At 38.5% G+C, this 27379-nt stretch overlaps 1 protein-coding gene across 1 annotated transcript in view; it reads left to right on the forward strand.

The window, feature by feature from the left end:
- Positions 1-27072, forward strand: part of LOC143749218 (A disintegrin and metalloproteinase with thrombospondin motifs 12-like) — a 36894-nt gene extending 9822 nt beyond the window's left edge. The window contains exons 4-24 of the mRNA XM_077241736.1: positions 641-882; positions 989-1072; positions 1243-1367; positions 2411-2560; positions 4759-4902; positions 5036-5180; positions 6977-7069; positions 7146-7291; positions 8372-8541; positions 10431-10564; positions 11477-11597; positions 13819-14063; positions 14737-14878; positions 15063-15189; positions 17443-17653; positions 18348-19232; positions 19949-20101; positions 20175-20348; positions 22162-22308; positions 23033-23186; positions 24941-27072. Of these exons, the coding sequence (XP_077097851.1) occupies positions 641-882; positions 989-1072; positions 1243-1367; positions 2411-2560; positions 4759-4902; positions 5036-5180; positions 6977-7069; positions 7146-7291; positions 8372-8541; positions 10431-10564; positions 11477-11597; positions 13819-14063; positions 14737-14878; positions 15063-15189; positions 17443-17653; positions 18348-19232; positions 19949-20101; positions 20175-20348; positions 22162-22308; positions 23033-23186; positions 24941-25056 (3908 nt within the window). The 3' untranslated portion in view covers positions 25057-27072. The remainder of the gene's footprint in view (positions 1-640; positions 883-988; positions 1073-1242; positions 1368-2410; positions 2561-4758; positions 4903-5035; positions 5181-6976; positions 7070-7145; positions 7292-8371; positions 8542-10430; positions 10565-11476; positions 11598-13818; positions 14064-14736; positions 14879-15062; positions 15190-17442; positions 17654-18347; positions 19233-19948; positions 20102-20174; positions 20349-22161; positions 22309-23032; positions 23187-24940) is intronic.
- The last annotated feature ends 307 nt before the right edge of the window (positions 27073-27379 follow it).

The raw sequence follows: 27379 nt of genomic DNA on the forward strand, positions 1-27379 counted from the left end.
GGATTTCACGCTGAAAGGTCAGACTCGATGTCGGCGGAAGTACCGCCCCACTGTTTACAAAGCGACCAATACAATTTGAATTATCCTCCTTCGCACGGTCGAGTGGGTCGGTACTTCCGCTCACGCCGGCGACATCGAGCGTGACCTCAACGTGATGACGTAGTTCCCAGCGCGTTGCAGATCAGCTCAATCCGAACAATTGTAGTTAAAAAGTATTTTTTTTTTTTTTTTTTTTTGAAAATTACCTATCGTTTCGCGAGACAAGACCCTCCTCTTCAGCTGCGATTGTGCACAGTTCGTTGAAGCACTTCAAAGACCTTTGAAACTGCATTGATTTGGACTTCAAAACGCTGGTTGTCATTGAAGTCCATTATCCGAAGAAAAATCCAGAAATGTTTTCCTCAAAAAACTTAATTTCTCTTCCACTGAGGAAAGAAAGACATGGATATCTTGGATGGCATTGGGGTGAGTAAATTATTAGGAAAATTTTCATTTTGAGGTGAACTAATCATTTAAATGTCCTAATTGAACTAATGCCTAATCCTGGCTTAATCTAAGCCTTGTCTCTGAAACCAGGCCTACATTTTTTGAATCATTGTAAACTGTGTTGCATGAGCAGAATTTGTCTGTGTTTGTGCAGAGGGTTCCAAGTATTCCCAACAGGTGGAGCAGGAGAGAGAGCGCTGGGAGCAGGAACAGCAGGGACAACAGGAACAGCAGGCTGGGGATCGTAATGACGAATGGAGTCGGCCTCGGAGAATCACCCCTCGCTCCATCAGCAAAGAGCGCTGGGTGGAGACCATGGTGGTGGGAGACTCCAAACTCGTGGAGTACCACGGAAGTGGAAACGTTGAGTCCTACATCTTTACCATCATGAACATGGTAAGTGATTCAGGTTTAACTAAGAAAAAAAAGCTGCTAGGTGAACTGATACTTTGATTGCACGTCTGACTTTCATATGTAAATATTTTGCACTACTTTCTTATAGGTGGCTGGAATTTTTCACGATGCCAGCATCGGTAATGCAGTCCATATCATATTGGTCCGGCTCATTCTGCTACAGAGAGAGGAAGTACATATACATTTATTTTGATATTTATTTTGCCAAACTGATTTATGCTGGTTAGTGCTGGTCTGATGAGGCTGGTTAAACATAGACATCAATGAATAACATATGCTTTCTCAGCAGGGTTACTGAACACCATAGAAATCAAATTAGTTAGGACTTTTGTGTGTTTTCAGAAAGGGCTGAAGATCGTTCACCACGCTGATACGACTCTCAACAGCTTCTGTACATGGCAGAAAAACCTCAATCCTCAAAGTGACACTCATCCTGCACACCATGATGTTGCTATACTCATCACACGGTAAAAACACTGTTAATATATTTTATATTTATATGTATTTTATTAATTTATTATCTTTTATATTTTTCATACTTTATGTATTTAATATCTTTTTTATTTAGGTTTTTATTGCAGTAATTTCAACATTTCTTTACAGATGGATGGTACCTGAAATCTCAGACAGTAAAGTATTATGAAGACAATAGTATAAAAAATAGTATAATAATGACAATAGAGACATTAGTTGTGGTAACAATGATTATATTAATAATTAATAATGTTATGATCATTTTTACTATATATTTATATATATATCCCCCCCCCCCCTCCCCAAATAAATGCAGCCTTGGTGAGGATAAGGGACATCTTTCAAAAACAATATATATTTTGATGTCTGTGCAATGTTGTTTTATGTACAGTATATGAAATTTAAAATACATAAGATGCATATATGAATACGTATATAATTATGAACAGTACATATTCATATGTTCATTCTTATGCCTATAAAATGTATTGCCAGTTGTCAGTATCTAAATAATCCAAATAATATCTAAATATCTTTATCTAAATTTACTGGATTTATTCAAGTCCATGAAATTATTTAATATTGCTGACCTAAATACAGTGGACTGCTCCACTGAAACAATTGCACATATACAGCTACCTAGTAAGAAACATAATCCAATTATCAAGGGGTAAAGTGATGTCAAACAGACACATGAACTCGTTCACTCTCATTTATTATCATAAATGTCCGTTTCTTGGTTACAGTAATGGAGCCGTCTGTCTCTGAGCTTTTAACAGTCCCTAAACGCTCTCTTTTCAACCCAGAGCTCCACAGATGGAATGACCTCATCATGTTCTGCGTCCAAGGCTTTGAGATTCTCCAGAGCTCATGCATGCTTAACACAGTTTTGCATTATTGGCAAAGAATTCAACCCAAGACCATAACTCTTCTTCAGCAGTTTTACCCCTGCAGCACAACTTTAGTAGCCTATAAAATGAATCAAAGCAGCTGTCATGCTCTTTTGTGTCTGACCCGATGTGATCTCTGCTCTCAGGAAGGATATCTGCGCAGGCATGAATCAGCCGTGTGAGACGCTAGGCTTGTCTCACCTGTCAGGCATGTGCCAGCCACATCGCTCCTGCAATATTAACGAGGACTCAGGGCTACCGGTCGCTTTCACCATCGCTCATGAGCTTGGACACAGGTACGTTTGTATTCAAATGGTGTCATTGGTGCCTGAATATGGCATTCATTTTTCATCCATCCTTCGGAAAGGTTACTGTAGGTTTAAATTTTCCCTTCCCTAAGACCCAATTCCCTTAGGGTCAGATAAAAAAAAATGGATTCATTAATTTGTCAACGTTGGCTGCAGGAGAGATGACACAGGATCTAAATGCAGCAGTCTTTATTTAGAAATAAACTCAAATCTTTACAAAACAGAATTTTAGGAACAGGAACAAAATCAGGAACAGGACAACCAACTCTAAACATGAACAAACAAACTAAATACGCGACATTAATTGATCAAAAGTGCTTTTGTAAAATTCTATTTCAAATAAATGCTGTTCTTTTGAACTTTCTATTCATCAAGTATCCTGAAAAAAAATGTATCATAGTTCCCACAAAAATGTTAAACTGCACAACTTTTATCATCAATGATAATAATAAGAAATGTTTCTTGAGCAGCAAATCATCATATTAGAATGATTTCTGAAGGATCATGTGACACTGAAAACTGGAGTAATGATGCTGAAAATTCTGATTTACATCTGTGGCGAACAGGACGGCCGAGGGACGTGAGAGAACGGCGCGAGGCCGGTGGTGCGATTGCTAATGAGCAACAACTGTGAAGCACACCGGTCTTGCATCTCTTCACGGAGGAGCGGAAGCATAAAGGAGGAGAGAGGAACAGGCCTGTGTTTTAGTTGTATTTGGTTTTTGTATTTGTATTTGTATTTTATTTTAGCCAGCAGTCGTCCGCGAGGGGCTGCTGGCGGTATTTTTGTTTGTTTGTTTTATTTTAAATAAAGTTTATTTAATTGTTCGCCGGTTCCCGTCTCCTTCTTCCCTGAACATTGCTACTCTGGTGCCAAAACCCGGGAAGAGGGAGGAACGCGCTGTCAGAGAGTCCTCGCCGCTGTTGGGAATCCGCGGTGCCATCGAGCATGGTACACGAGTCGCCGCCGCTCGCCATGGGCCGGAGCCTGCTGCCATCCGCCGGGCAGGGGAGGAGCAGGGAGCGGGGGACTCGCGGCCATGGACGCTCGAGGCGGTGCGCTGGAGTGAGTTGCCGGGGGGGCGGCCGAGCTCGCTGCCGGCCGCCTGGGAGTTGGAGTGGCGGCTGCCGTCCGGGAGGGAGCGGGGGAGTCGCCGCCGCTCGCCGTGGGCCGGAGCCTGCTGCCGTCCACCAGTGAAGGGGAGGAGCAGGGAGCGGGGGACTCCTGCCATCTGCCCAAGAGCCCAAGGAGCCGTCGCCGTCCACCGTGTGGCGGAGGAGTGTCGAGCCGTCCACCGAGGGCTACCCAGCGTCACCGCCAGGCACCGCGGAGGAGATCGCCCAGCTGGTGCAGGACCATGATGGCAGCGCGTTGTGGGAACCGGACCAAGTTTTTTTGTTTTTTTTTCTCTCTCCCCTCTCTCGATCTGCCGCTCCTCATGCTTCCGTCTCCGTTTCCCTCGGCTTGTCGGTACATACCCCCCATGGATCGCCACCACCGGGGGGGGGGGGGGGGGGGGGGGGGAGTAGGCACAGGCTCGTGGGTACCCCCCGGCCTGTGAGGGGCGATGGGGGTATGTGGCGAACAGGACGGCCGAGGGACGTGAGAGAACGGCGCAAGGCCGGTGGTGCGATTGCTAATGAGCAACAACTGTGAAGAACACCGGTCTCGCATCTCTCACAGATGAGCGGAAGCATAAAGGAGGAGCGACGACGTTGATGCTGGAGAGAGGAACAGGCCTGTGTTTTAGTTGTGTTTTGTTTTTGTATTTGTATTTTATTTTAGCCAGCAGTCGTCCGCGAGGGGCTGCTGGCAGTTCTGTTTATTTTCGGTAGCCACCAGTCGGCGGCGAGGGGCTGCTGGCGGTATTTTTGTTTGTTTGTTTTATTTTAAATAAAGTTTATTTAATTGTTCGCCGGTTCCCGCCTCGTTCTTCGCTGAACATTGCTACAACATCACAGGAATAAATTACATTTTAAACATATCTAAATAGAATAGAATCATAAAGAGAATTATTTTAAATTGTAATATTTCACGATAATACTGTCTTTACTGTGTTTTTGATCAAATAAATGCAGCCTTGGTGAGCATAAAAGGCTTCTTCTAAAAACATAAAAAAAATCGTAGACAGTAGTTTACAATTGAAGGGATTTGAGTGTTGAGTGATTCACCTTGTTTGTTGTAGTTTCGGAATCCAACATGACGGTCAAGGGAATGACTGTGAGTTAGTGGGGAGACATCCCTTTATCATGTCCCGTCAGCTCCACTACGACTCCTCTCCTCTCACCTGGTCCTCCTGCAGCAAGGAGTACATAACCCGCTTTCTCGAGTGAGAACACGCTCTCTTGTACAGGAACATGTAATTGCATGCTTTATATCTTACGTCTTACCACTAACGTTTGAGTATTCCAGCCTATGATCTTCATTCATAAAGCTCTGTTATCTTCCTCTCACCTGCTCAGTCGTGGTTGGGGTTTCTGTCTGGATGACCGTCCATCTAAGAAGGGCCTCAGCACCCCGGGGGCGGCACCTGGAGTGCGATACACACCCCAGCACCAGTGCCAGCTGCAGTACGGGCCCAACGCCACCTTCTGCTCAGAAGTGGATGTAAGGAGTGCATTGTTCACAAAACAAGATAAATAGAAAGGGCAAGGACCAGGTTCAAATCAAGTTAAATATCTAAATATATGTATATTAATTATATAATAATTAATTCATATTATTATCATCCAGATCTTTATACAAAGTTGTATATGTAAGTATGTCCAACTTTATCCACACAAATACAGTTTACTCACTAAGGGCAATATATACTATCCAGCAAATCTGAATTGCTTGATTGCCTGTATCGTCGCTAAATGTAAATGATCGCTGCGTCCGAATATGGCAACTTTGATACTTTATAGTAGGCAAAAAATGTATGGCTGGATCCAAAAACTTAGGCAGCTGACTTGTTACCTCGCTGCCTTATCAGGCAATGACTTTATAGGCAGCGTTTGCGCACAAAGGTACTTCACGAAACTGATTTTGGACTGACTTCTGACTGAGGCAGCGTGACGATTTAATGATCTACAGCAAAATGGAGCGAGCTTTAGTGAAAGCTTAGCAAATATTTAATTACTACAATAGTAATTTACACACAAACTGACCACCAAACGAACTTTTAGACGCCATCTTTATTTTTTCTAGCTCAACTTTCACAGAATGGAAAGCACAGGATTGTGGGATATCAAAGGCAGGGAAGGATACATCTATTCTGCCTTTAAAACTCAATCAGATGAAGGTATCTCAGGAGACAGGAAGTGAAGCTAACATCGGATTCGAACATGCCGAAGGCAGCATTTATCATTTTTTTAGACCCAGCAGATGTGAGCCGAGTAATGTGTCCGAATTCACAGTATTCATAAAACAGTAGGTGAAAAATACCCGAATGACCTACTACTACTGGTGAGATTGTGGAATGTGCATTCGATGGACACTTTACTAACCCATGAGGCCACACACACAACCGAAGGCGTAGGTCACATGGTCATATGACAATGCAACATGGCGAATGCAGTACGTCCAGATTTAATCCTTACTACTGTAACACATATTCATACTATATAGAACATACTTTTTAACGGTCAACGGTTTCAAACCAAATGTTGTATCTCATCTACAACTATATAGTGTGCGATTTCAGACTCTAGTCTGAAGCTCAGCTCTAATCTGCTATGCAACTATAAGGCATGACATTCTTAAGATGTTATAAACATTAGCATTGTAATTTTCTGTATAGCTGCTTTGAAACTATATCCACTGTGAAAAGCCTTATAAAAAAGAGGAGTATTTACCATGCAAAAGTCACCACTGTTATACTAGCATGTTCTGGATGTTTTCCAGGGTGTTGAATTGTGTTTGCCAGGCGGATTTTAGTGGATTGCTATGCAGTTTCCAAGATGTTCCCGGTGGTTGTTTATTGCCTCTGTTTAAAGGAGTCTATGCCCAAGTTTCTGTGGTATTTAGGTCCCTAGATTTGGATTGGGACATTGTGGAATGTTTTTGGCCATTTTATTTTCCCCATTGGCAAAAGTTTTCAATAAAAAATATTGTTTGATTTTCAGAAAAATCACTTAAATAATTAAATCATTTCATGCCTCTCTTCAATAAGCTGCATGATTTGGTGCTTTTACACCTGAGTTTAATGCTTTCAAAAAGTTTTAACTTTTGCTTGTTTTTACAAGCTGAGGGGAAAATATTTGTGTTGTAATGGACACAGATACAGTTTAACGTTGAAGTTATATTCATTACAATATTACTTTGATTTATTCCCCCAAAAGTATCATGTATTTTCTTGTCTCAAATTATGAAAGGGGATCTTCAGGTTGTCAAGTAAACAATTCTGTCCCTTTGGGTTCCAGAATGTGTGTCAAATTCTGTGGTGCTCCGTAAATGGAACGTGCCGCTCCAAACTGGACTCGCCAGTCGACGGGACCAAGTGTGGACCTGAGAAGGTAGGAGAGATTTACATGTAGAGAGAAGTGTTTTTTTGAATCACTCTATATTTAATCGTGTATCTGTGTGTGTCAGTGGTGTATCTCTGGTGAGTGTGTCATCGTAGGGAAGTTACCGGAAACAGTGCATGGAGGGTGGGGTCCCTGGAGCACCTGGTCCTTCTGCTCTCGGACCTGTGGAGCCGGCGTCCAGTCCGCAGACAGGGAATGCAACGAGCCTAAGTACCATTATTCATCAGTGCTTTTCTTTTATTCATTGATGGTTTGTGGTCAGTAAGATTTTCAGGAAAAAATCTGTTTTATTCAGAAAGGGTGCGTTAACTTGATCAAAAGTGACGATATAGGAAGTTGATCAAAAGTGTCCAGATCAGCATATTAAAATGATTTCTGAAGGATCATGTGACGCTGAAGACTGGAGTAATGATGCTGAAAATTCAGCTTTGATCACAGGAATAATTTACATTTTAAAATATATTAAAATAGAAAACAGCTATTTTTTGGAAGTATGGATTTACAAGATTGCTCACTACTGCACTATGTTGGTTTGTTTGTATGTATGCCTGATTGTTAAATAAAAAAAAAAATAAAAAAAAAAAAAGAAAACAGCTATTTTAAATAGCATTGCAAATATTTTACATTATTACTGTTTTTACTGTATGTTCGATCAAATGGTAAAGTGTTACCGATCAAATAAATGCATCATTTGTGAGCATAAGAGACTTCTTTAAAAAAAATATTAAAGATCCCAACCTTTTGATCATTAATGTATTTGTGTGTAACTAAAGTGAAAATAAAAAGTTAAAAATCAAATATTTATTTGTCACGCCAGGTCAAGTCGGGTGCATTGTATTCTGGGATACAGTATTCTGTGTGCAGTGTGCTTGTTATATCTTGCACTTTTACACAATTTTTGTAAATGTATTGAGCTAATTTTGGGTGGATATTCTATGCATACAGAGAATATAAGTACTAGCTACAATAAACATACTGCATTAAAAAGTACAGTGGTAGTTGTATGCTATCCTGACAGCGTGTTCATGTATTTCTGCATATTCTCTTCTGTACTTCCAGCAGAAAACACCAGAGGGCACACCTGTACCTATTTTACGAACTGCTGCTGCCTTTAGTGCTGTCATAAATTCACTAGCATCTAAAATTTTAAATTTTCACCATTTTGAGTCTTTAAATAACCACTATCTCTTTTTTTCTCCCCATTTCAATTCCTCCCCCTTCTCAGTCTTTCCTTGTATATTTTGCTGAACATATGATGATCTGTAGCATGATTTTTGTTTCTATGTACAGACCGGAGTTTGGAGGGAAATATTGTACGGGTGAGCGGAAGCGCTACAGGATTTGCAACACGAAGCCGTGTGCCAGAAAACAGCCCTCTTTTAGAGAGATGCAGTGCAGTGAATTTAACACTGTGCCTTACCACAATGAACTCTACGAGTGGATTCCTGTTGCGGCCAGCTGTAAGATCACATGCATTAAAATATTCCATTCAAATGTGTATATGCACGGTGCAAGATCAATATTTGTGGTCAAGAGAAAATGCACTACCGTTCAAAAGTTTGGGGTCATTTATTTGCTGCATTTATTTGATCAAAAATACAAAAAATTGTTATATTGTGAAATATTATTAGAATTTAAAATGACTGTTTTCTATTTGAATATATTTTCAAATGTAATTTATTCCTGTGATCAAAGCTGAATTTTCAGCATCATTACTCCAGTGTTCAGTGTCACATGATCCTTCAGAAATCATTTGAATATGTTAATTTGGTGCTCAAGAAACATTTCTTATTATCATCCATCTTCGACACAGTTGTGCTGCTTAATATTTTGATGAAAACCATGATGCATTTTTTCAGGATTCTTTAAATGAATAGAAAGTTAAAAAGAACAGCAATTTATTTGAAATAGAAATATTTTGTAATATTATAAAATCTTACCCCAAATTTTCACTATTGTTTATCTATCTTAACTTTCATTAGTACATTAGCATATTGATGGCATCAACGCTTATATACTTAGATTAAAAGAATTTCATGGGTCATGAGGATCTGTTTCAGAAATAATTTTATGTAAACCTCTCCAGCTTATTCAAAATATTTTTTTGTAAGCCATAGCATGTGGACTAAGCCACACCTAGTTGAGTTTTTTGAGGCCTGTAAGCCACAATCCCTGCTTCTTTGATCATATTTCTTCTCGAGAACTGTTTGAATAAACACAACTATCAACAGAACTGTAGCGCTATTAATGTTTGTTACCATGAAAACATGTGCTCTCTACAACTGAACAGCTGAGCCAAGACACTGAGTCAATGCACACTGCGGCGGGTCGAGGCCTGTTGACATTAACATAAAACTCCTTACACGTGGCTGCTTACAGTTTTATAGAGTTTGTTGGTTCACTTTCAAGAATGCCCCAGTTTTATTAGCCAGCTTTAGAGGTGTGTGGGTTCCTGACACAAATGTTTAGTCATTGTTGTTTGCTCTGTTTAAGCAGTTGGAGCACAGCAGGAATTTTGGATTGTAGATTATAGCCTAAAGACTATTTGATGTTTGCATGGTAACAATATCTATTAATTATAAACTTTATATGATTTTTATGAGTCTTTTGGTAACTTACATTTACAAAAAAAATCGTTTTGTGGCAGGCAGTACTATGGTATAGAATAATATCTATGCCTAAACTACTTTTCAAAGGTTTGGAGTCAATAAGATTTATTTTTTTTGATAAATATTTTTATTCAGCATGGACACATTCAATTGATCCAAAGTGACAGTAAAGACATTTATAATGTTACAAAATATTTATAGTTCAAATAAATGCGGTTACTTTGACCTTTATATTCAGGATAAAGGATCCAGAAAAAAACTGTGTCGTGTTTTCCACAAAAATATAAAGCCGCACAACTGTTTTCAACATTTATAATAGTAAAATTGTTTCTTGATCATCAAATCAGATCATTTCATTAATCATTTCTGAAGGATCATGTGACACTGAAGACTGGAGTAATGATGCTGAAAATTCAGCTTTGAATCACAGGAATAAATTACATTTTAAAATATATGAACATAGAAAACACTTGTTTAAAATTGTAATAATATTTCACAATATTACAGTTTTTACTGCATTTTTAATCAAATAAATGTAGCCTTGATGAGCATAAGAAACTACTTAAAAAAACATTAAATAAAATCTCACTGACCTCAAACTTTTAACAGTACATAGTTCTAGGTTATATCGTGGTACTTTCCATGATATTAAATGTATTGGTATAAAGGATTTGCAAACACTATAGTAAAATTCTTCACTGTATCATAAAGTAAATAGCAGGCCTGTCTCTCTCACACAGCTCGTCCATGCGAGTTACACTGCAAGCCTTTGGATGAGGACTTTTCTGAGAAGATGTTGGATGCGGTCACAGATGGAACGCCCTGCTTCATGAACAACAACAGCAGGAACGTCTGTGTCAATGGTGTGTGCAAGGTAGTGTGGCTGGGTATGTCTTACTCAACCCAATTGTGCTTGTGTATTGATGTTTTGTCTGTGTTCTGCAGCTGTGTATAACAGTGGATAACAAAGTATTTTGTGACACTCTCACATGTCTGAATGTCATTACATATTAAATTATCAAAGCTGCATCTGTGCAGCACAAGCTTCACTAACAACATTTTTTCTTCATTATTCTTGTTCAAAGTTCTTTTCAGCTCTATTTTGAACTGTATGCACTACCATTCAAAAGTTTAGGGTTGGTAAGATAAAAAACAAACAAATTCAAAACGATTATGCTCACCAAGGCTGCAATTATTTGATCAAAAACACAGTAAAAACAGTAATATTGTGAAATATATATTTTCCTTTAGAAATATTTATAACAATATGTTTTTTATTTTCACTTTTGATTAAATTAATGCCTCCTTGCTGAATAAAAGTATATAATTTCTTTAAAAAAAGAAAGAAAAAAATCTTACTGACCCCAAACTTTTGAACAGTAGTTTATATTATCCAGATATCTCACCTACAGGTCCATTTACAGGTAAATCAACCTTAAAGGAATGTTTCATCCAAAAATGTAAATTCTGTCATCATACTCACTGTTCAGCCTTAGGAAAGCCAGTCATACAGGTCTGGAACGACATAAAATGTTGACATTATTTTCATTTTTGATTGAATTGTGCCTTTAACTTTAAACAACTATATTGTGTGTGTGTGTGTGTGTGTGCGTGCATGTGTGCGTGTGTGTGTGTGTGTGTGTGTGTGTGTGTGTGTGTGTGTGTGTGTGTGTGTGTGTGTGTGTGTGTGCGTGCATGTGTGCGTGTGTGCGTGTGTGTGTGTGTGTGTGTGTGTGTGTGTGTGTGTGTGTGTGTGTGTGTGTGTGTGCATGTAATCTTTCTCCAGGAGGTGGGTTGTGATTTTGGCATTAATTCTAATGCTAAAGAGGACAGCTGTGGCGTTTGTCTCGGTGATGGATCCACTTGTGAGACGGTGAAGGAGAACTTTGTGAAGCAACATGGAGTTGGTGAGTAGCACACATGAATTATACATTTATATGTACAGGTCCTTCTCAAAAAATTAGCATATTGTGATAAAGTTCATTATTTTCCATAATGTAATGATAAAAATTAAACTTTCATATATTTCAGATTCATTGCACACCAACTGAAATATTTAAGGTCTTTTATTGTTTTAATACTGATGATTTTGGCATACAGCTCATGAAAACCCAAAATTCCTGTCTCAAAAAATTAGCATATTTCATCTGACCAATAAAAGAAGTGTTTTTAATACAAAAAAAGTCAACCTTCAAATAATTATGTTCAGTTATGCACTCAATACTTGGTCGGGAATCCTTTTACAGAATTGACTGCTTCAATGCGGCGTGGCATGGAGGCAATCAGCCTGTGGCACTGCTGAGGTGTTATGGAGGCCCAGGATGCTTCGATAGCGGCCTTAAGCTCATCCAGAGTGTTGGGTCTTGCGTCTCTCAACTGTCTCTTCACAATATCCCACAGATTCTCTATGGGGTTCAGGTCAGGAGAGTTGGCAGGCCAATTGAGCACAGTAATACCATGGTCAGTAAACCATTTACCAGTGGTTTTGGCACTGTGAGCAGGTGCCAGGTCGTGCTGAAAAATGAAATCATCTCCATAAAGCTTTTCAGCAGATGGAAGCATGAAGTGCTCCAAAATCTCCTGATAGCTAGCTGCATTGACCCTGCCCTTGATAAAACACAGTGGACCAACACCAGCAGCTGACATGGCACCCCAGACCATCACTGACTGTGGGTACTTGACACTGGACTTCAGGCATTTTGGCATTTCCTTCTCCCCAGTCTTCCTCCAGACTCTGGCACCTTGATTTCCGAATGACATGCAAAATTTGCTTTCATCCGAAAAAAGTACTTTGGACCACTGAGCAACAGTCCAGTGCTGCTTCTCTGTAGCCCAGGTCAGGCGCTTCTGCCGCTGTTTCTGGTTCAAAAGTGGCTTGACCTGGGGAATGCGGCACCTGTAGCCCATTTCCTGCACACGCCTGTGCACGGTGGCTCTGGATTTTTCTACTCCAGACTCAGTCCACTGCTTCCGCAGGTCCCCCAAGGTCTGGAATCGGTCCGTCTCCACAATCTTCCTCAGGGTCCGGTCACCTCTTCTCGTTGTGCTGCGATTTTTGCCACACTTTTTCCTTCCCACAGACTTCCCACTGAGGTGCCTTGATACAGCACTCTGGGAACAGCCTATTTGTTCAGAAATGTCTTTCTGTGTCTTACCCTCTTTACTTGAGGGTGTCAATGAAGGCCTTCTGGACAGCAGTCAGGTCGGCAGTCTTACCCATGATTGCGGTTTTGAGTAATGAAACAAGCTGGGAGTTTTTAAAAGCCTCAGGAATCTTTTGCAGGTGTTTAGAGTTAATTAGTTGATTCAGAAGATTAGGTTAATAGCTCGTTTAGAGACCCTTTTCATGATATGCTAATTTTTTGAGATAGGAATTTTGGGTTTTCATGAGCTGTATGCCAAAATCATCAGTATTAAAACAATAAAAGACCTGAAATATTTCAGTTGGCGTGCAATGAATCTAAAATATATGAAAGTTTAATTTTTATCATTACATTATGGAAAATAATGAACTTGATCACAATATGCTAATTTTTGGAGAAGGACCTGTATATTTATATATTTTAGAGATCAAATTACATTTAACAAATGATAAATTAAAGGGGTGGTTGATTATGATTTCACTTTTCTAACTTTAGTTAGTGTGTAACGTTGCTGTTTGAGCATAAACATCTGCAAAGTTACGACGCTCAAAGTTCAAAGCAAAGGGAGATATGTTCTTTTAAAGAAATCGCTTTTTAAGGACTACAACAAACGGCTGGTAGGGACTACACGACATTCCTCCTGGGTTAGTGACATCACTAACCCTAAAATGTTGTAGCTCCGCCCCCTGTGCTGGGAGCAGCAGCCAATTTGCATTTAAAGGGACAGACACAAAAACGGTTCTTTTTTGCTCACCCTCAAAAAGTTACAATTTTAACATGATGTATAAAAATATCTGTGGGGTATTTTGAGCTAAAACTTCACATACACACTCTGGGGACATCCGAGACTTATTTTAAATCTTGTAAAAAAGGACATTTTACCACCCCTTTAAATTATATATGTCCAGATGAATGTACTGTTTGTTGAAAATCCAATGTTTGAATGATGTCTTATATGGTTTATAAGTGAGATCATGTGATTTAGGTTACATGGACCTGGTTTTGATCCCTAAGGGAGCTCGGGATATCTTTATAAAGGAAGTAGAAGAGGCAGGGAATTTCCTTGCGATCCGAGCGGCTGATTCAGATGAGTATTACCTCAATGGGAATTACATCATTCAGTGGAACGGAGAGTATGAGGCAGGTGGCACAAAGTTTTACTACGAGCGGAGCGGAAATATGGAGAATCTCACCTCTGCAGGACCAACAACTGAACCCGTCAGGATCCAGGTACCCTCACGCATGTAAACACTTGATCTGCCTAAATGCACATATACCAAAGGAATATTCTAGGTTCTAGGTTTATAAAAACAAAGAAAAAATGCGCACTTACATTTAAAGAAGTTCAAGAAATTCTGAGGGTTGTAGTAAGGAAATGTAAAGCTAAAAAACAATAATTAAATAATAATAATTAAAATAGTGTTTATGGACAGTTGCATCACATCCCTTTCTGGCACAGATATTTCAGTTGAGAACAGAAAAGGTTGGCAAGTAATTTTATAGGACCATTCTCATACATGATAAATAAAAATGTGAAGCCATTTATAATTAAATTCCTGTTGTATACGTTCAAAACAGTGTGTATTTTGGCTTTTATTCTTGAGCTTTGCTTTGCCACATAGATTTTCATTTAAAAACACAACTGGAAATGCAATTTCTGTTTGTATTAACACATTGAGTCAATTCATTCAATTCTCTGTTGAAAAACTATTTCATTATCGGGGCAGGCACAAAGAGTGTTTTTGATTTGTTCTCTTCTTCTGAAATGATGTGAGAAAGCATGAAACATAGCATGACAAATAAAGCCGGTGCGTCTTAGACTGGCGGCACCTGCAGAACAAGATGACTTCTTGAATTCTGCGATTAAATGATAGATGTTTTTGTTTTAATTTGAAATGTTCAGTTGTTGTTCCAAGAGCTGAATCCTGGTGTCAAGTATGAGTACACCATTAAGAGGAGTCGCCCGCTGGGGAACGATATTCTGGAACCTGAATATATCTGGAAATACGGAGCCTGGACTGACTGCAGCACCTCCTGTGGGCTTGGTACGGAGATTTTCTTGACTTTTCATTACAGTCCATACTTAAATTGACTCATCATAATCTTTTTCTGGTTCCAAACAATTGAATCGCAGTAGTTACTGGGTTTGTTGTTGTTTGAAATATTCTCCCACCATTTAGATATCTTTGAAAGCTGATAGGTCTGATTTTTCTTTTTCTCTCTGTATAGGTGAGCAGCATCAACCTGTGCGCTGTTTCGAGGCAGAGGTTGGCGTGGTTGAAGAAACACTTTGTGACCCCAGTACCCGTCCTGATGACAAGCATCGCAAGTGCAAGAACATGGACTGCCCTGCAAGGTACGGTAATGTATAAATAATGTTCAGAATAGCACACCATCATAATAGTCTTATTTATTATTTCCGCAGTGTGTGGTATGTTTACTGTGCATAGTATGCAGCTTTTCTGTACACATTGAATAACCAGAGAACCTACGACATTACACATAAATATATATATTTATTTCCTAAAATAGGAAATTTTTATCTTTGCGTATTTCATACTGTTTAAAATATAATATAGGCCATAAACAGTATACACCATTGAAAAGGGGGCCTCAAGATATAAAATAAGACAAAACATTCAATAAAATAAGATAATACAAATAAAAATCTAGATATGAATTAGTATTTGGTTATTTTTGTAATGAATCTTATACATCAATATACATCTAGTTATGCCAAGCACTAAAATATTTTATTGAGGAGAAATTGTGAGTGGGGGGTCTTCAAAATATTGTTGTGGACAGAATAGAGCTTAATCAGGGTGGCGCCATATTTCATTTTTGGCAGGAATGAAAACAAGGCTGTGAGGGATAGAATACATTTCGTTCAATGGCTTGTACTGTTGATTAAAGGTGCAATGTGTAAAAATTTTGAGTATCTATTAACAGAAATGCAATATGAAGCCGCAGAAAGCTAGAAGCTAGCCATAAACACCGTGAGTAATGACTTTTCCCTTGTCAGTGGTGTAAAATATGTAGTTGGATTGTTTCATGTAACTTAATTCTTCTCCCTCACTGTGTTATGGCTTTGCTATGTGGGAATAAATGTGCTGGTTACGTTCGTGAGACAGCTGATTAGTACTCCTGTCATTGACCGTAAAACAGTTACAGGAATCACCAACCCGTCGATCTTGGAAGCATTTTAAGTCGATCGAGTTCCCAAAATCAGAGAAAAAAAGCCTATTGTGTGTAGTAAATGGTGTCTAGGGGATGCGGAGGCGCGCGCGCTGTTACAATCACGTTATTTTTGCCGCACGCACCTTTGGGCTCATGCGGACGCGTCCAGTATAAACAAGGCTTAACGCTTTAACCAGCTCAGCCACAGTAACAGATCATATTAGCCAGCTAAACTTTTACTACCCTGTTAGAAAAAATATATAGTTGCATAGTTTCATGTGGTTCTTCTCCCTCGCTGTATTATGGGTTTTCTATGTGGGGAGAAATGTGCTGGTTACTTTCGTGAGACAATCAACTAATTACTATTATTATATTTCGTATTAAGACCCTTGATCCTCACCTGACTATGGCTTTGTAAACTTTATCCATGATGTGGTTTATAATGGACTGTGGTACAGAAACTTGGTTTACTCTGGCTATTCTCTGCCGTCTCAGACAACGATGTTTGTCCCGTTTTCGCCACGGTAGCTTCTTCGAAAGGGAGGGGTGAGCGGTGGGCTGAGCCCTTAGTGTAAACTCGCAACCGAACCGCTAGATGTCGCTAAAAGTCACACACTGCACCTTTAACAACATAGCGTTAATCTTTGCTTGTAAAAATTGATTTATAAAAATTACACGATCTCTGATCTTTATTCAGAGTGTGCAATTGTAAAGGGTGTTATGGAGCCCCTGAGTGGAAAAATATGAGATGGGAGCGAAAAATAATAAGTCAATGTTTTCACGTTCCCCAGAGAAACTTTGAAAACGCTTGCAAAATGTTTGCGTTCCCCCAAGAAACTTTGCGTTCGCTAAGTCGCTAAGCAAACGCAGAGGTTCTCTGGGGAAACATTTGCGAGAGAACACAAAACATTTGCGAGAGAACACAAAAGCGTTCCCAAATAATTTTTCCTCCCATCTCATTTTTTTTTCTTCACCATGTCCCTTTAAAGGCTTCATAGAATGTAATTCACTTCAATTCAATTCACATTTATTTGTATAGCGCTTTTCACAATACACATCGCTTCAAAGCAGCTTTACAGAAAATGCATGAGTCCACATTACAATTTATAGTGATCTGTTATCTGAGGTATCTGTCTAAGTTTATGTATTTCAATTCAGAGATCATAGTTCGCTAAAAATGTCTTTATTTAAACAATGTAGTAATTTAAGGCAGAAACAATGACCTCATTCAAGTAGTGAATACATGTTTGTTAACAAATGATTGACATATAGAAAATTGTAGCATTGGTGCATGTTGATTCAGGTCTATCCCTCATAGCCTAATTTTTATCCGTGTTAAATTCAATATGGCATCTAACCTGGCTAAGGTCTATGGGGGGCCTTGAAGTCAAAAAGCTTGAGATACACTGGCCTAAACCCTTGCTGACTTCAGGTGGTGGCTGGGAGGATGGCAGACATGCTCGGCTACATGCGGTCCAACCGGAGTGAGAAACCGCACCATTCTGTGTGTGCGTACGGTGGCCGGAGAGGAGCGCGTTCTGCACCCTGCGGACTGTAAGCAGCTGCCCAAATCCAAAACTGTCTTACCTTGCAACCGAGATGTACTGTGTGGGACAGAATGGACTGTGGGGAACTGGAGTGAGGTGGGCTGTTTTATTGCAAATGAACCCGATTAATGCTCTTTATGTACGAGCTCTTATAAGTTTACAGAGCCCCTAAAGAGACATGGGAATTGCAAAAAAATTTAAATGGTAGGAAAAATTATATATCAATGCTTTTGGGTTCGCAATATTTTAGCACTGAAATATAATTTTTCCTGCCATCTCATATATTTTTTTCCATCACCATGTCCCTTAGGGTCTCCGCATCAGTTACATGTTTTGTGATTGTTTGAAATTGTTCAGGATTTAAAGGAAAACTTCACCCCAAAACTTACCCTCATTTTGACTTTAATTTATTTCACTTTAACTTTTAAAAGGCCAAAAATCACAGTAAGTCAAAATCATAAAGAAAGTATCATTAAACTGGTGTCTGTATATGTGCTGATAGATAGATAGATAGATAGATAGATAGATAGATAGATAGATAGATAGATAGATAGATAGATAGATAGATAGAGATGGATGGATGTGCATTATTCCAAGTCTTCTGAAGTCATGCAATAGCTTTGAAGGAGGACAAGAATTCAAGTTGTTGTTTTTTTCAATGAAAATCTTTTGCCTGTCAAATATCATTCATGCATGCACATATTTATAGGTCACTTTTGCATAGTAATTTGTTGCATTGTCATATTATTTCATTTTTGTGTTACTGGGTTATATGATTGTCATCCCGCAGTGCTCTCTGTCTTGTAACGGAGGAATACAGTCCAGAACCGTCAAGTGCGTTGCAAAACAACCCAGCCAGTGCAACCCTTCTAGTCGACCTCGTTCCACAAACTTCTGTAACCTCCAGAGCTGCAGACCACGATTCCCTCCTAAAATCCCAACGCAGGCCCCCGGTACCCAAACACCAGGATATAGCACCACTATCGTGCCTCCAAACACCCCTAATCCCATTACGACACACACCAACACTTCCCCAACATCCACAAAATCTGACATCATCCATGAAGATGACCGAGACTTTATCTTGGTGGATGGGCACAAAGACAATGATGGTCAGGGAGTGGTTCCCACAAATACTAAAGACCGGGGAGCTCCTGAGGATGAGGAGGGAAGCACAGACCTGCAGCCTCCGGATAAAAGCTACACAACGGGTTATGATTACATAGTAGAAGATCCAGCCGGAGAAGAAAGAGCACGTCATGATGATGTGTTTACCAGCACTCCTGAAGAACTCACCACATCCACTGTCCGACCAACCACAACCCGAGCACCAATGCATACTATCATTGACACAACAAAACCAACCTCAACCAGTAGAACCCAATACATTGATCTCACAACACATCAATGCACTAAAACAAGCCCATTTGAACTAAATACCACCCCAAAACCCAAAGTGCCACATTTAAATACTCAAAGTCCCCAAGCAACTTTTCCTACACTGAAAATCCTGAGGAAGGCCTCACAAACACCGAAAGGTCCCAACAAAGGAAAGGCGCCTAAAGCACTCAGGCAGAGGCCGGAAACGGCGAACACCACCGATGACTATGGGAACCTGAATGCACGAGGTCCCGTCAGAAGGAGTGATTTTTGGGAAGTTGGCAACTGGAGTGATGTAAGAATAAAAACTAAATTAGTCAATGTCTAAGGTGATCATCTGCCTCTCGTTGTATTACCTGCAGAGAATTATAACTAGAAAGAAATGGAAATGCTTGTGTTGCAGCAAAGTAATTGTGTTAAAGGTTTAGGGAAGTTTGGGTTTTAGACTTTGAATAACACGATGCTGTTCTTCCTCAGCATTTTTGTCTTGTTTTTCAGTACAAATATTCTTGAATCAAGATATATTTACATGAGAAGCAAAATGACATGATATTAAGTCTTTTTTTGATTTTATATATATATATATAAATTAAGTGAGTTAAGTTATACCTAAAATGGGAAAAAAAATATCTGCTAAAAAAGTTTTTGATTTTTACCCCATTAGTAATTATTTTTTCTTTTCTTACCCTGTTGGAAATTTATTTTTTCTTGTTCTAAGCACAAACTCAATTTTGAAAACACGACTTTTTTTTCAGGATTTTTTGATAAATAGAAAAATCAAGTCTTCACTGTCACTTTTGATCATTTTAAGAATAAAAGTATTACATTTATATAAAAAAAAGAAAAATTATACTTACCCCAAACTTTTGAACATTGACCCCCAAACTAGTGTACCTGTTTATTTACGCTTGAATCATTAGAGTAACCCACATCCATCTGAGGTAATAAAATGCAGTTATGCAATACTAATAATGCACTCACTTTAGTCTCTAATGTGTTTTTTTTCTTCAGTGCTCCACTTCGTGTGGTCTTGGAGCGGTGTGGCGGTCTGTAACCTGCAGCTCAGAGCGTGAGGAAGATTGTGCCAGTGTGAAGAAGCCAGAACCTGCCCGACGATGCAACCTGCGACCCTGCGCCATCTGGAAGAGTGGTAACTGGACCAAGGTAAAGCCAGGTTTTCAAAAGAAACCTTAATAACTGTATGCTGTTCTGAACTGTGAGATCTCCCTCTCTTTAGTGTCCTGAAGGCTGTGTGACTGATATGAAGCATCGAGAAGTGCAGTGCATCGACACTCAGAGCGGACGTCCATTGAGGCCGTTTCACTGCCAGGCTCTTTCATATAAACCACCCAGCAGTCTGCCCTGCTCCAGCCGGCCCTGTCTGCAGTGGACAAACTCGCCCTGGGGAGAGGTACTAAACTGAGGATGCACACACTAATGTTACACTGCAGAAAATTGTCTAGTCTAGATAATGGCATGTGATGGTATCAAAATTTCATATCATGATTATTGCTGAAGCTTTTATTCAATTAAGTTACAAACTGTAAGTGTTAAATAACTTTTTTCTTATAACAATTTTTTTTTACATTTAAATACAATAAAACAATACTCAAAAATTATAGTCCCTATCTAGTGCATGTTTTAGTCCAGATTGAAATGTAAAAATTTTTAAGTTTGAAAATAAATATATTTCATTAAAAAACTAACACTCTCATGACGTTCCAAACCCGTAAGACTTTGAAGCTTCAAAAAGTTCATAAAGAGATCGTAAAACTAATCCATATGAATTAAGCGGTTGGGTTCAAAATTTTCTGAAGAGACTCGATCGCTTAACATGATGAACAGATTGAATTTAGGCTTTTATTCACATTTAAACATTCATCAACTCACACACAGTTGTGGACACGGAAGCTCAAGCATGTTTGTTTGACGTGTGACAACCAATGTGGTTCATTCTCGTGTTACGCATCATGTTTGAGCTTTAGAAAGAACCAATTGGATTTGTTCTCTTGCATCAAGCAGGTTCAGTTGATGTTCTGTTTATGTTTGCTGATCAATGTTTATATTTGAATAAAAGCCTAAATTCAATCTGTTTATCATATAAAGCGATTGAATCTCTTCAGAAATGTACTAAATCGCTCAATTCTTCTCATGTGTGTTGAGGTTGTTTACATTGGAGAATACATGCCTCTGAAGCAGCACACACACAAAGTTGTAAATTTTAACCTTTTGATGGAAAAGTATTTCTGTCAGGACCACTATCGTCAAAGATGATTGACAATTAGCATACAGTTTGGATTGACAATATGGTTCTGTTCTGGGCAAGAACTCCCTGTGCATCCATGCAGCCTAGCATTGATAAGAGCATTGAGAGTAGTGATAAACAGAACAGAACCAACATAAATGTATTGCAGATATTATTAATATTCAATGATTTAATGTACAACATGATTCAAGAAAAATGTGTCTGATTCCAAGAGGAATATCAGAAGGCCGAGTTCTGACTGGACGAGAGGAGGAGCTGGGGATGGAGGAGGGTAATTCACAACTGAGCAACGTGATAAATCTGCTCATAATACTGAATGGACCTTACATGTAGGAATGCTCTGTGATAGGCATCCGCATCGCATTCCTATTGGTAGACATGGATCAGCTGAGAGTCAGCTGATGAAAAAAATGAAAATAATTCATACTATACCATGGTCTGTCTGAATACTCGATTCTGATTGGCTGGAAGGTGTGCATTAAAACCGTTTATTACACAGGTAGTTCCAGTCAGTTTAATCACTGTTCTATATTAATGCACTGCTTTCATTGAAGCGCACACAGATCACTCCAACACAGAAAACGGAGATCACGCTTCTCACACACACAAACATTCAGGAGCACAGAAACTTGTTATCAACGCTACTATTAATAAAATAGCTTTGCTACTGAATCGCTACAGTACATTTCTCAGCAACGAGGGGGTAACATCGCTGTTTTTGGAATTAAACTCACAGCTTTGCATCGGGTGGTTCTTAGGCCTCCACGTTGTGCATTCAAAATTGTTAAACGCACAGCTAGCCATGGATTATCCTTTACATTAAGAATTATTCACTGTATTTCGAAGTGCCCACAATAACAATACCATTCATGTTCATGCATGTTGTTATTATGATATATTATACCATATGTCAACACATGTCTAGGTTAGATAAATGTTCTTCATCTGTGATTGGCAGTGCTCTAAAAGTTGTGGGCAGGGAGTGAAGGAAAGACTTGTGCACTGCCCCGAGTATCAGCGCTGCCAGGTCACGCTCAAACCCCCCAGCGCTGAGCCCTGTCGTCTGCAGCCCTGCACCGGCTGGGAGACTGAAGCCTGGGGGCAGGTAAAACACTGCACAAACTCACTCTTCATTTATAGAAAAGAGTAAATGTATAATTAATTAGTAGTATTATTATTTTTTAATGAATGCTTTAATTCATCGTGGATGCATTAAACAAATTCTTTGTGTTTGCGCACACTTGGCGAATAAAGCTGATTCTGATTAAACTGATCTAAAGAGACACTAAAGACATTTATGATGTTTCAAAAAAAAATCTAATTCAAATAAATTCTGGTCTAAAAATATGAAGCACAACTTTTTCATCAATAATAATTATAAGAAATGTTTCATGAGCAGCAACTCACCATTATATAATAATTTCTGAAGGCTCATGTGACACTGAAGACTGGAGTAATGATGCTGAAAATTCAGATTTGAAAACAGGAATAAATTACATTTTAAAATATATCTACATAGAAAACGGCCATTTTAAGTTGCAATAATATTTCACAGTATTACTGTTTTTACTGTTTTTTAATTAAATAAATGTAGCCTTGGTGAGCATGATACTTCGGTAACACTTTACGATAAGGTTCCTTTTGTTAACATTAGTTGATTAATTTACAATCCATGATTTGCGACTTGTTATTCCTAGTCTGAAGTATGTGGTATTTATGATCGTGTGGACGGGACGTCCCTGTTCCAGAGAGCGTTTTATTGAACAAATATTGGTATACTTCCCTCCCTGTGCATCCATGATGTCATGACAGTTTTTATTGATTGACAGTGCTCCAGAAGTTGTGGTGGAGGGATTCAGAAGAGATCGGTGAAGTGCGTGAACCAGGAATCAGGCGAGGAAGAAAAGACGTCACTGTGTGCAAATAACAATAAACCTGACAGTGTGCAGAACTGCAACCCAGAGGAGTGTAAAACTGATTTAGGTAAACTCAGTATACTCTCAGTAAATAAACTCAGTATATTATAAACTCATATAATATCCCATCCTGTTTATTTCATAATTTATGATAACAAACAGTGGCCCCTAAATGTATTTGGACTCTAAATAGTGCCTAAATGTCATTGCATTAGATAACAAAATATCAAACAAATACTGCAAGATATTCTCTTCACTCTTATTTTTTCTTTATCATTTTTGCTCAGTGTCTTTTAGTCAGCTGGTGTTTTGTTGATTTTTAGTGGATGTATGAAGTCAGTTTTTCTCAAACAAGTGTCCAAACAGAGGAACCACAGGTTTAGTTCATTACATTAACTATTAGCATGATCCACTATACACTGTAGTTAAATGCTTTCTATTGAAAACAAGACCTAAATATTGCGACCTGCATCTGCCTACTTTATTAACTCCATAAACTGGATCGCTTTACGAGCCAAGCGTTAACGAGTCTCAAAACGTGTATAATAAGTGTACATGGCAACACTTCAAGCCTTGCAAACACAAACAAAACATGATGCCTCCGTAGACTGGTTTATTTAAAAGTACAGAACACAAGTTTTTAGTTGCTGTGATATTACTTTTGAGTCAAAAATAGCTGATACCAAACACACAAGACTCCAGAACATTGTTATGGTTACCATACTGTCAATCATCTGTCATTTTGGAAGTGAGTCGTGTGCCGTACACACATGGAACGCAAGAGATTCACTCCTCTATTCACTCTCATGTTTGGTTCGATTAAAACGAACCCTGGTGTGATTGCTCTGTTAGTGCGGTTCATTTGAATAAGTGTGTGAACGCTGACATCAGAACACTGGTGTACCAAACAAGCGGACCGAGACGCTGAATAAATGGGTCTCGCTCCGCTTCCAATCGAACTCTGATGCGGTTTGAATGAAATATGAACGCAACACGGAGCAAAGACACATAAACGAACCAAAAACGGAACATGATGTCACAAGATGCGACCCTAAAAAGGATCATAATGCTCAAGTATACCTGTTTTTTCTCATCATATTCAGGATGTTTCCCATCACAGTTCAGAACCGCGTCTCCTCACAGCAGATCTTCATTTGTGTGACGGAGGGATTCCTGCCGCTGTTTTGACTCCTTTACACATTTTAAAAGCTCTTCACGAGTTCTCAGCTGGTCAAAATACCATCATATGTAGCTACAACAAGCACATTTATGCAGCAAACAGCATTGTTTTGTATGTTCTGTAAATTCCATGTCATAAAAGTCGACTGATCAGGTTATGAACGTAGCCTATCCTTGTGCCTTCAGTTTCAGTGTTAAAATGTCAAAGTGAACGCTAAGCGAACCAGGACTAAATGTTTTTGGGGGTTTTTCGGTCCGTACGGGGTGTGAACACCCTAAATGCGGTTGTCACTTCAGAAAGTTTACTTATTGTTATTTTAGTGAAAAATTATTTTTGTTAAATGGTTTGCTTCAAAAGTGTGCTTTCTTGCTGTAAAATGTATTATTTGGTTTAATGTTTTGCTATCTAATGCAATGACAAATCTATTTTATACATTTGTGTGTGCATGGCTTACATGTGCCATTGTATGAAATCTTTTTTTTGTGTAAGAGACCAAAGATTGATCTCTTTACCCAAGACATTGTGGAAAACAGTGTGCTACCATAGATCACTTATTTGAATGTGCTGCTCCATGTCTTTATAGTTTATCTTTAAAGCCCCTTAAATGTTTTTGTTGTTGTTTTTCCCCCTCTTCTTTGCAGGCCTGGTTTGCAAGAAAAACAGCATGTCGACGCGTTTCTGTGAGAAACTCAAGCTGCTGGGTCGCTGCTCCCTGCGCTCCATCCGCAAGCAGTGTTGTGTCACTTGTATGATGTAACACTTGCAGAGGTCAGGCTTGGGTCATCGACCAAAAGCGGAAACTACTGGACTTGCTGCAGGCAGGGTTCACGGTGCTCTGGAAATGCAGACGTCCCTCTCAAATATATGAAAATATGAGGTTTTTACTTGAACTTAGAATCCTGTTTCCCTCCATTTGTTTCACAGTGCATCATGAAATGCATCCGGACACATCCAGCTTTAGTTACAGGATTCATCATTAGATAGACAGTTAACCTATATACTATTTTTTGCACTCGTTTTGGAAAATTTTATGTCATTCTTTTTAACCCAAAAAGGTGTGTTTTGACAGGTTTACCAGTCAAGAACTGGTTGGACACATATCAAGACACCTGTTTTTACAGAACCATTATTTAAAAATCATGGATCAGTTGAAACTGCCATGAAGGGAGCAAACCTTTTGCACGTACAGACTAATATTCAGGTTATTCATTAAAAACAGTAGTTTTTATCTGATGTGTCATGTGACCACTGTCTGATGAACATTAACGTTTTCACAGTATAAGGGGAACATGTTTTTCCATTCCGATGCGGTGCTTTTCCATTGTTTTTCTATGTAAACACGAGCTAAAACCTTTGCGTTCGCATCTCACACATGACACGCCATTGTAAAAATGCACCTCTCGAGTTAAAAGTAGTTCAACTTTTAAAAAACTTGTTTTGTTGTTTTTATACTGACCTGCGTTTAACCGCAAAAACGTGTTTTGTGTGAAACAGCCCTAAATGTGCAGTTCTTAAATGAGTGTTGTTTTACGAACTTATTTTGCACAAACCTAAAGTTAATATAGGGTTTCTGCAGGTTTAATGAATGTAAATTTAAGACTTTTTAAAAAACCTTTTAAAGACTGAGTAAAGAAAATGCTAGAAATAAATTAAAAGGAACACAATACGCCAATGCAACGCTTCAGAGATTGAAAATACAACTTCCAACTGATATCAGACATTACTTTTTAATTCATTTTTACAAAAAGTCGCTTGAAAACCTGTGCTCTCAATATATTTTACTCGCACTGCAAAAAAGAAATGTCTTCTTCAATATTTTAGTCTTTTTCCAGTGTCTTTTTTGAGATTCCTAAATCAAGATGCATTTACTGGAGATGCAAAATGACAAAATAAGTCCTAGTTTTATGCATAAACTCACTTAATTTTGCTCAGTTTTTTTTTTCAAGACTTCATTTTACATTTGCCTCTCAAGTAAATGTATCGTGATTTAAAAATGTTTTGATATTTGTGTTGGAAAACAGGACAAACATATTGAGGAAGTTATTATTTGCAATGCACGCTACATTTAAAGCCAGTAAGACGTTCTGCTCTGATTTAAGAGCCTTTTAAGGCCTTCATTTGTGTAAGCGCAAATTAAGACTTTTAAAGACCTTTTTAAGATCCACAGAAACTGTAATACAATAATTTGTGAATGTGTGAATCAGTTTATGTAGAATTTTTAACAGATTAACCCCAAATATTATTAGATGGCATAATATTAGGCTGCATGAAAAATTGAGAACATTCATTTGATTTCAGAGAGTTATGATCTCAGATTGGGGTTTGTTTCTTGTTTTGTTTTGTTTTGTTGCAAAAATTGCCTCACTAAGCAAATAACATCATTAACATCTCAACAAAAACGGAGAATTTGAACACTTTTTTTCTCTTCTACTTTTGTTGATTATTCGTTTTCATTCAGTGAATACTGTCATATAAAAGCTTTTCATTCAAGCAGTTTATTTTTCCTGCTATTACAAAAGATTCATAATTCTAAATGCACCAAAAAACACAAAAAAATAATTGACTGTAAAGTAACAAAAATGCAAAAAGTAAATGACTTTGTAGTAACATGCCGTTTTAAAAGAACAGAAATGGTACTTAAAGGAGTATGTATCTGTAACTTCATTCTTCAACCCTTAATACTGGATGTTTTTAAAATAGTTCTTGTAATCCAGTGAATCATTTTTAGTACTGTGACGAAATGCAAGTAAAATATTTTAGGTACAAAAAAATCCCCCAAAAAATCCAAAGGATCGTCAGATTTGGGGTTTCTAAAAGATTTTGGTCTAGTTTAGTTTCCATACAACTATTGTTATTTTAATAAGGTGTTAAGATAGATTTGGGTTATCTGCACTGTATTTGTGGTACGTTTTTCTAGTTAATGTATTTTAGTTAGTCATATGGAAATATGGACCAAACGTGAATATTGAATTCATGTGGCTCATGGGAGCCTCGTGGTGCTGTAAACTGTTGGTGCTCTGTGCTTGTGAAGATTCAAGCGTTTAAGACATTGTTAACTAGTTAAATGCACATTACACTGA

Source organism: Siphateles boraxobius, unplaced genomic scaffold (genome assembly GCF_051911475.1).
Source record: "Siphateles boraxobius isolate OS27281-9 unplaced genomic scaffold, OSU_SipBor_1 24, whole genome shotgun sequence".
NCBI lineage: Eukaryota > Metazoa > Chordata > Actinopteri > Cypriniformes > Leuciscidae > Siphateles > Siphateles boraxobius.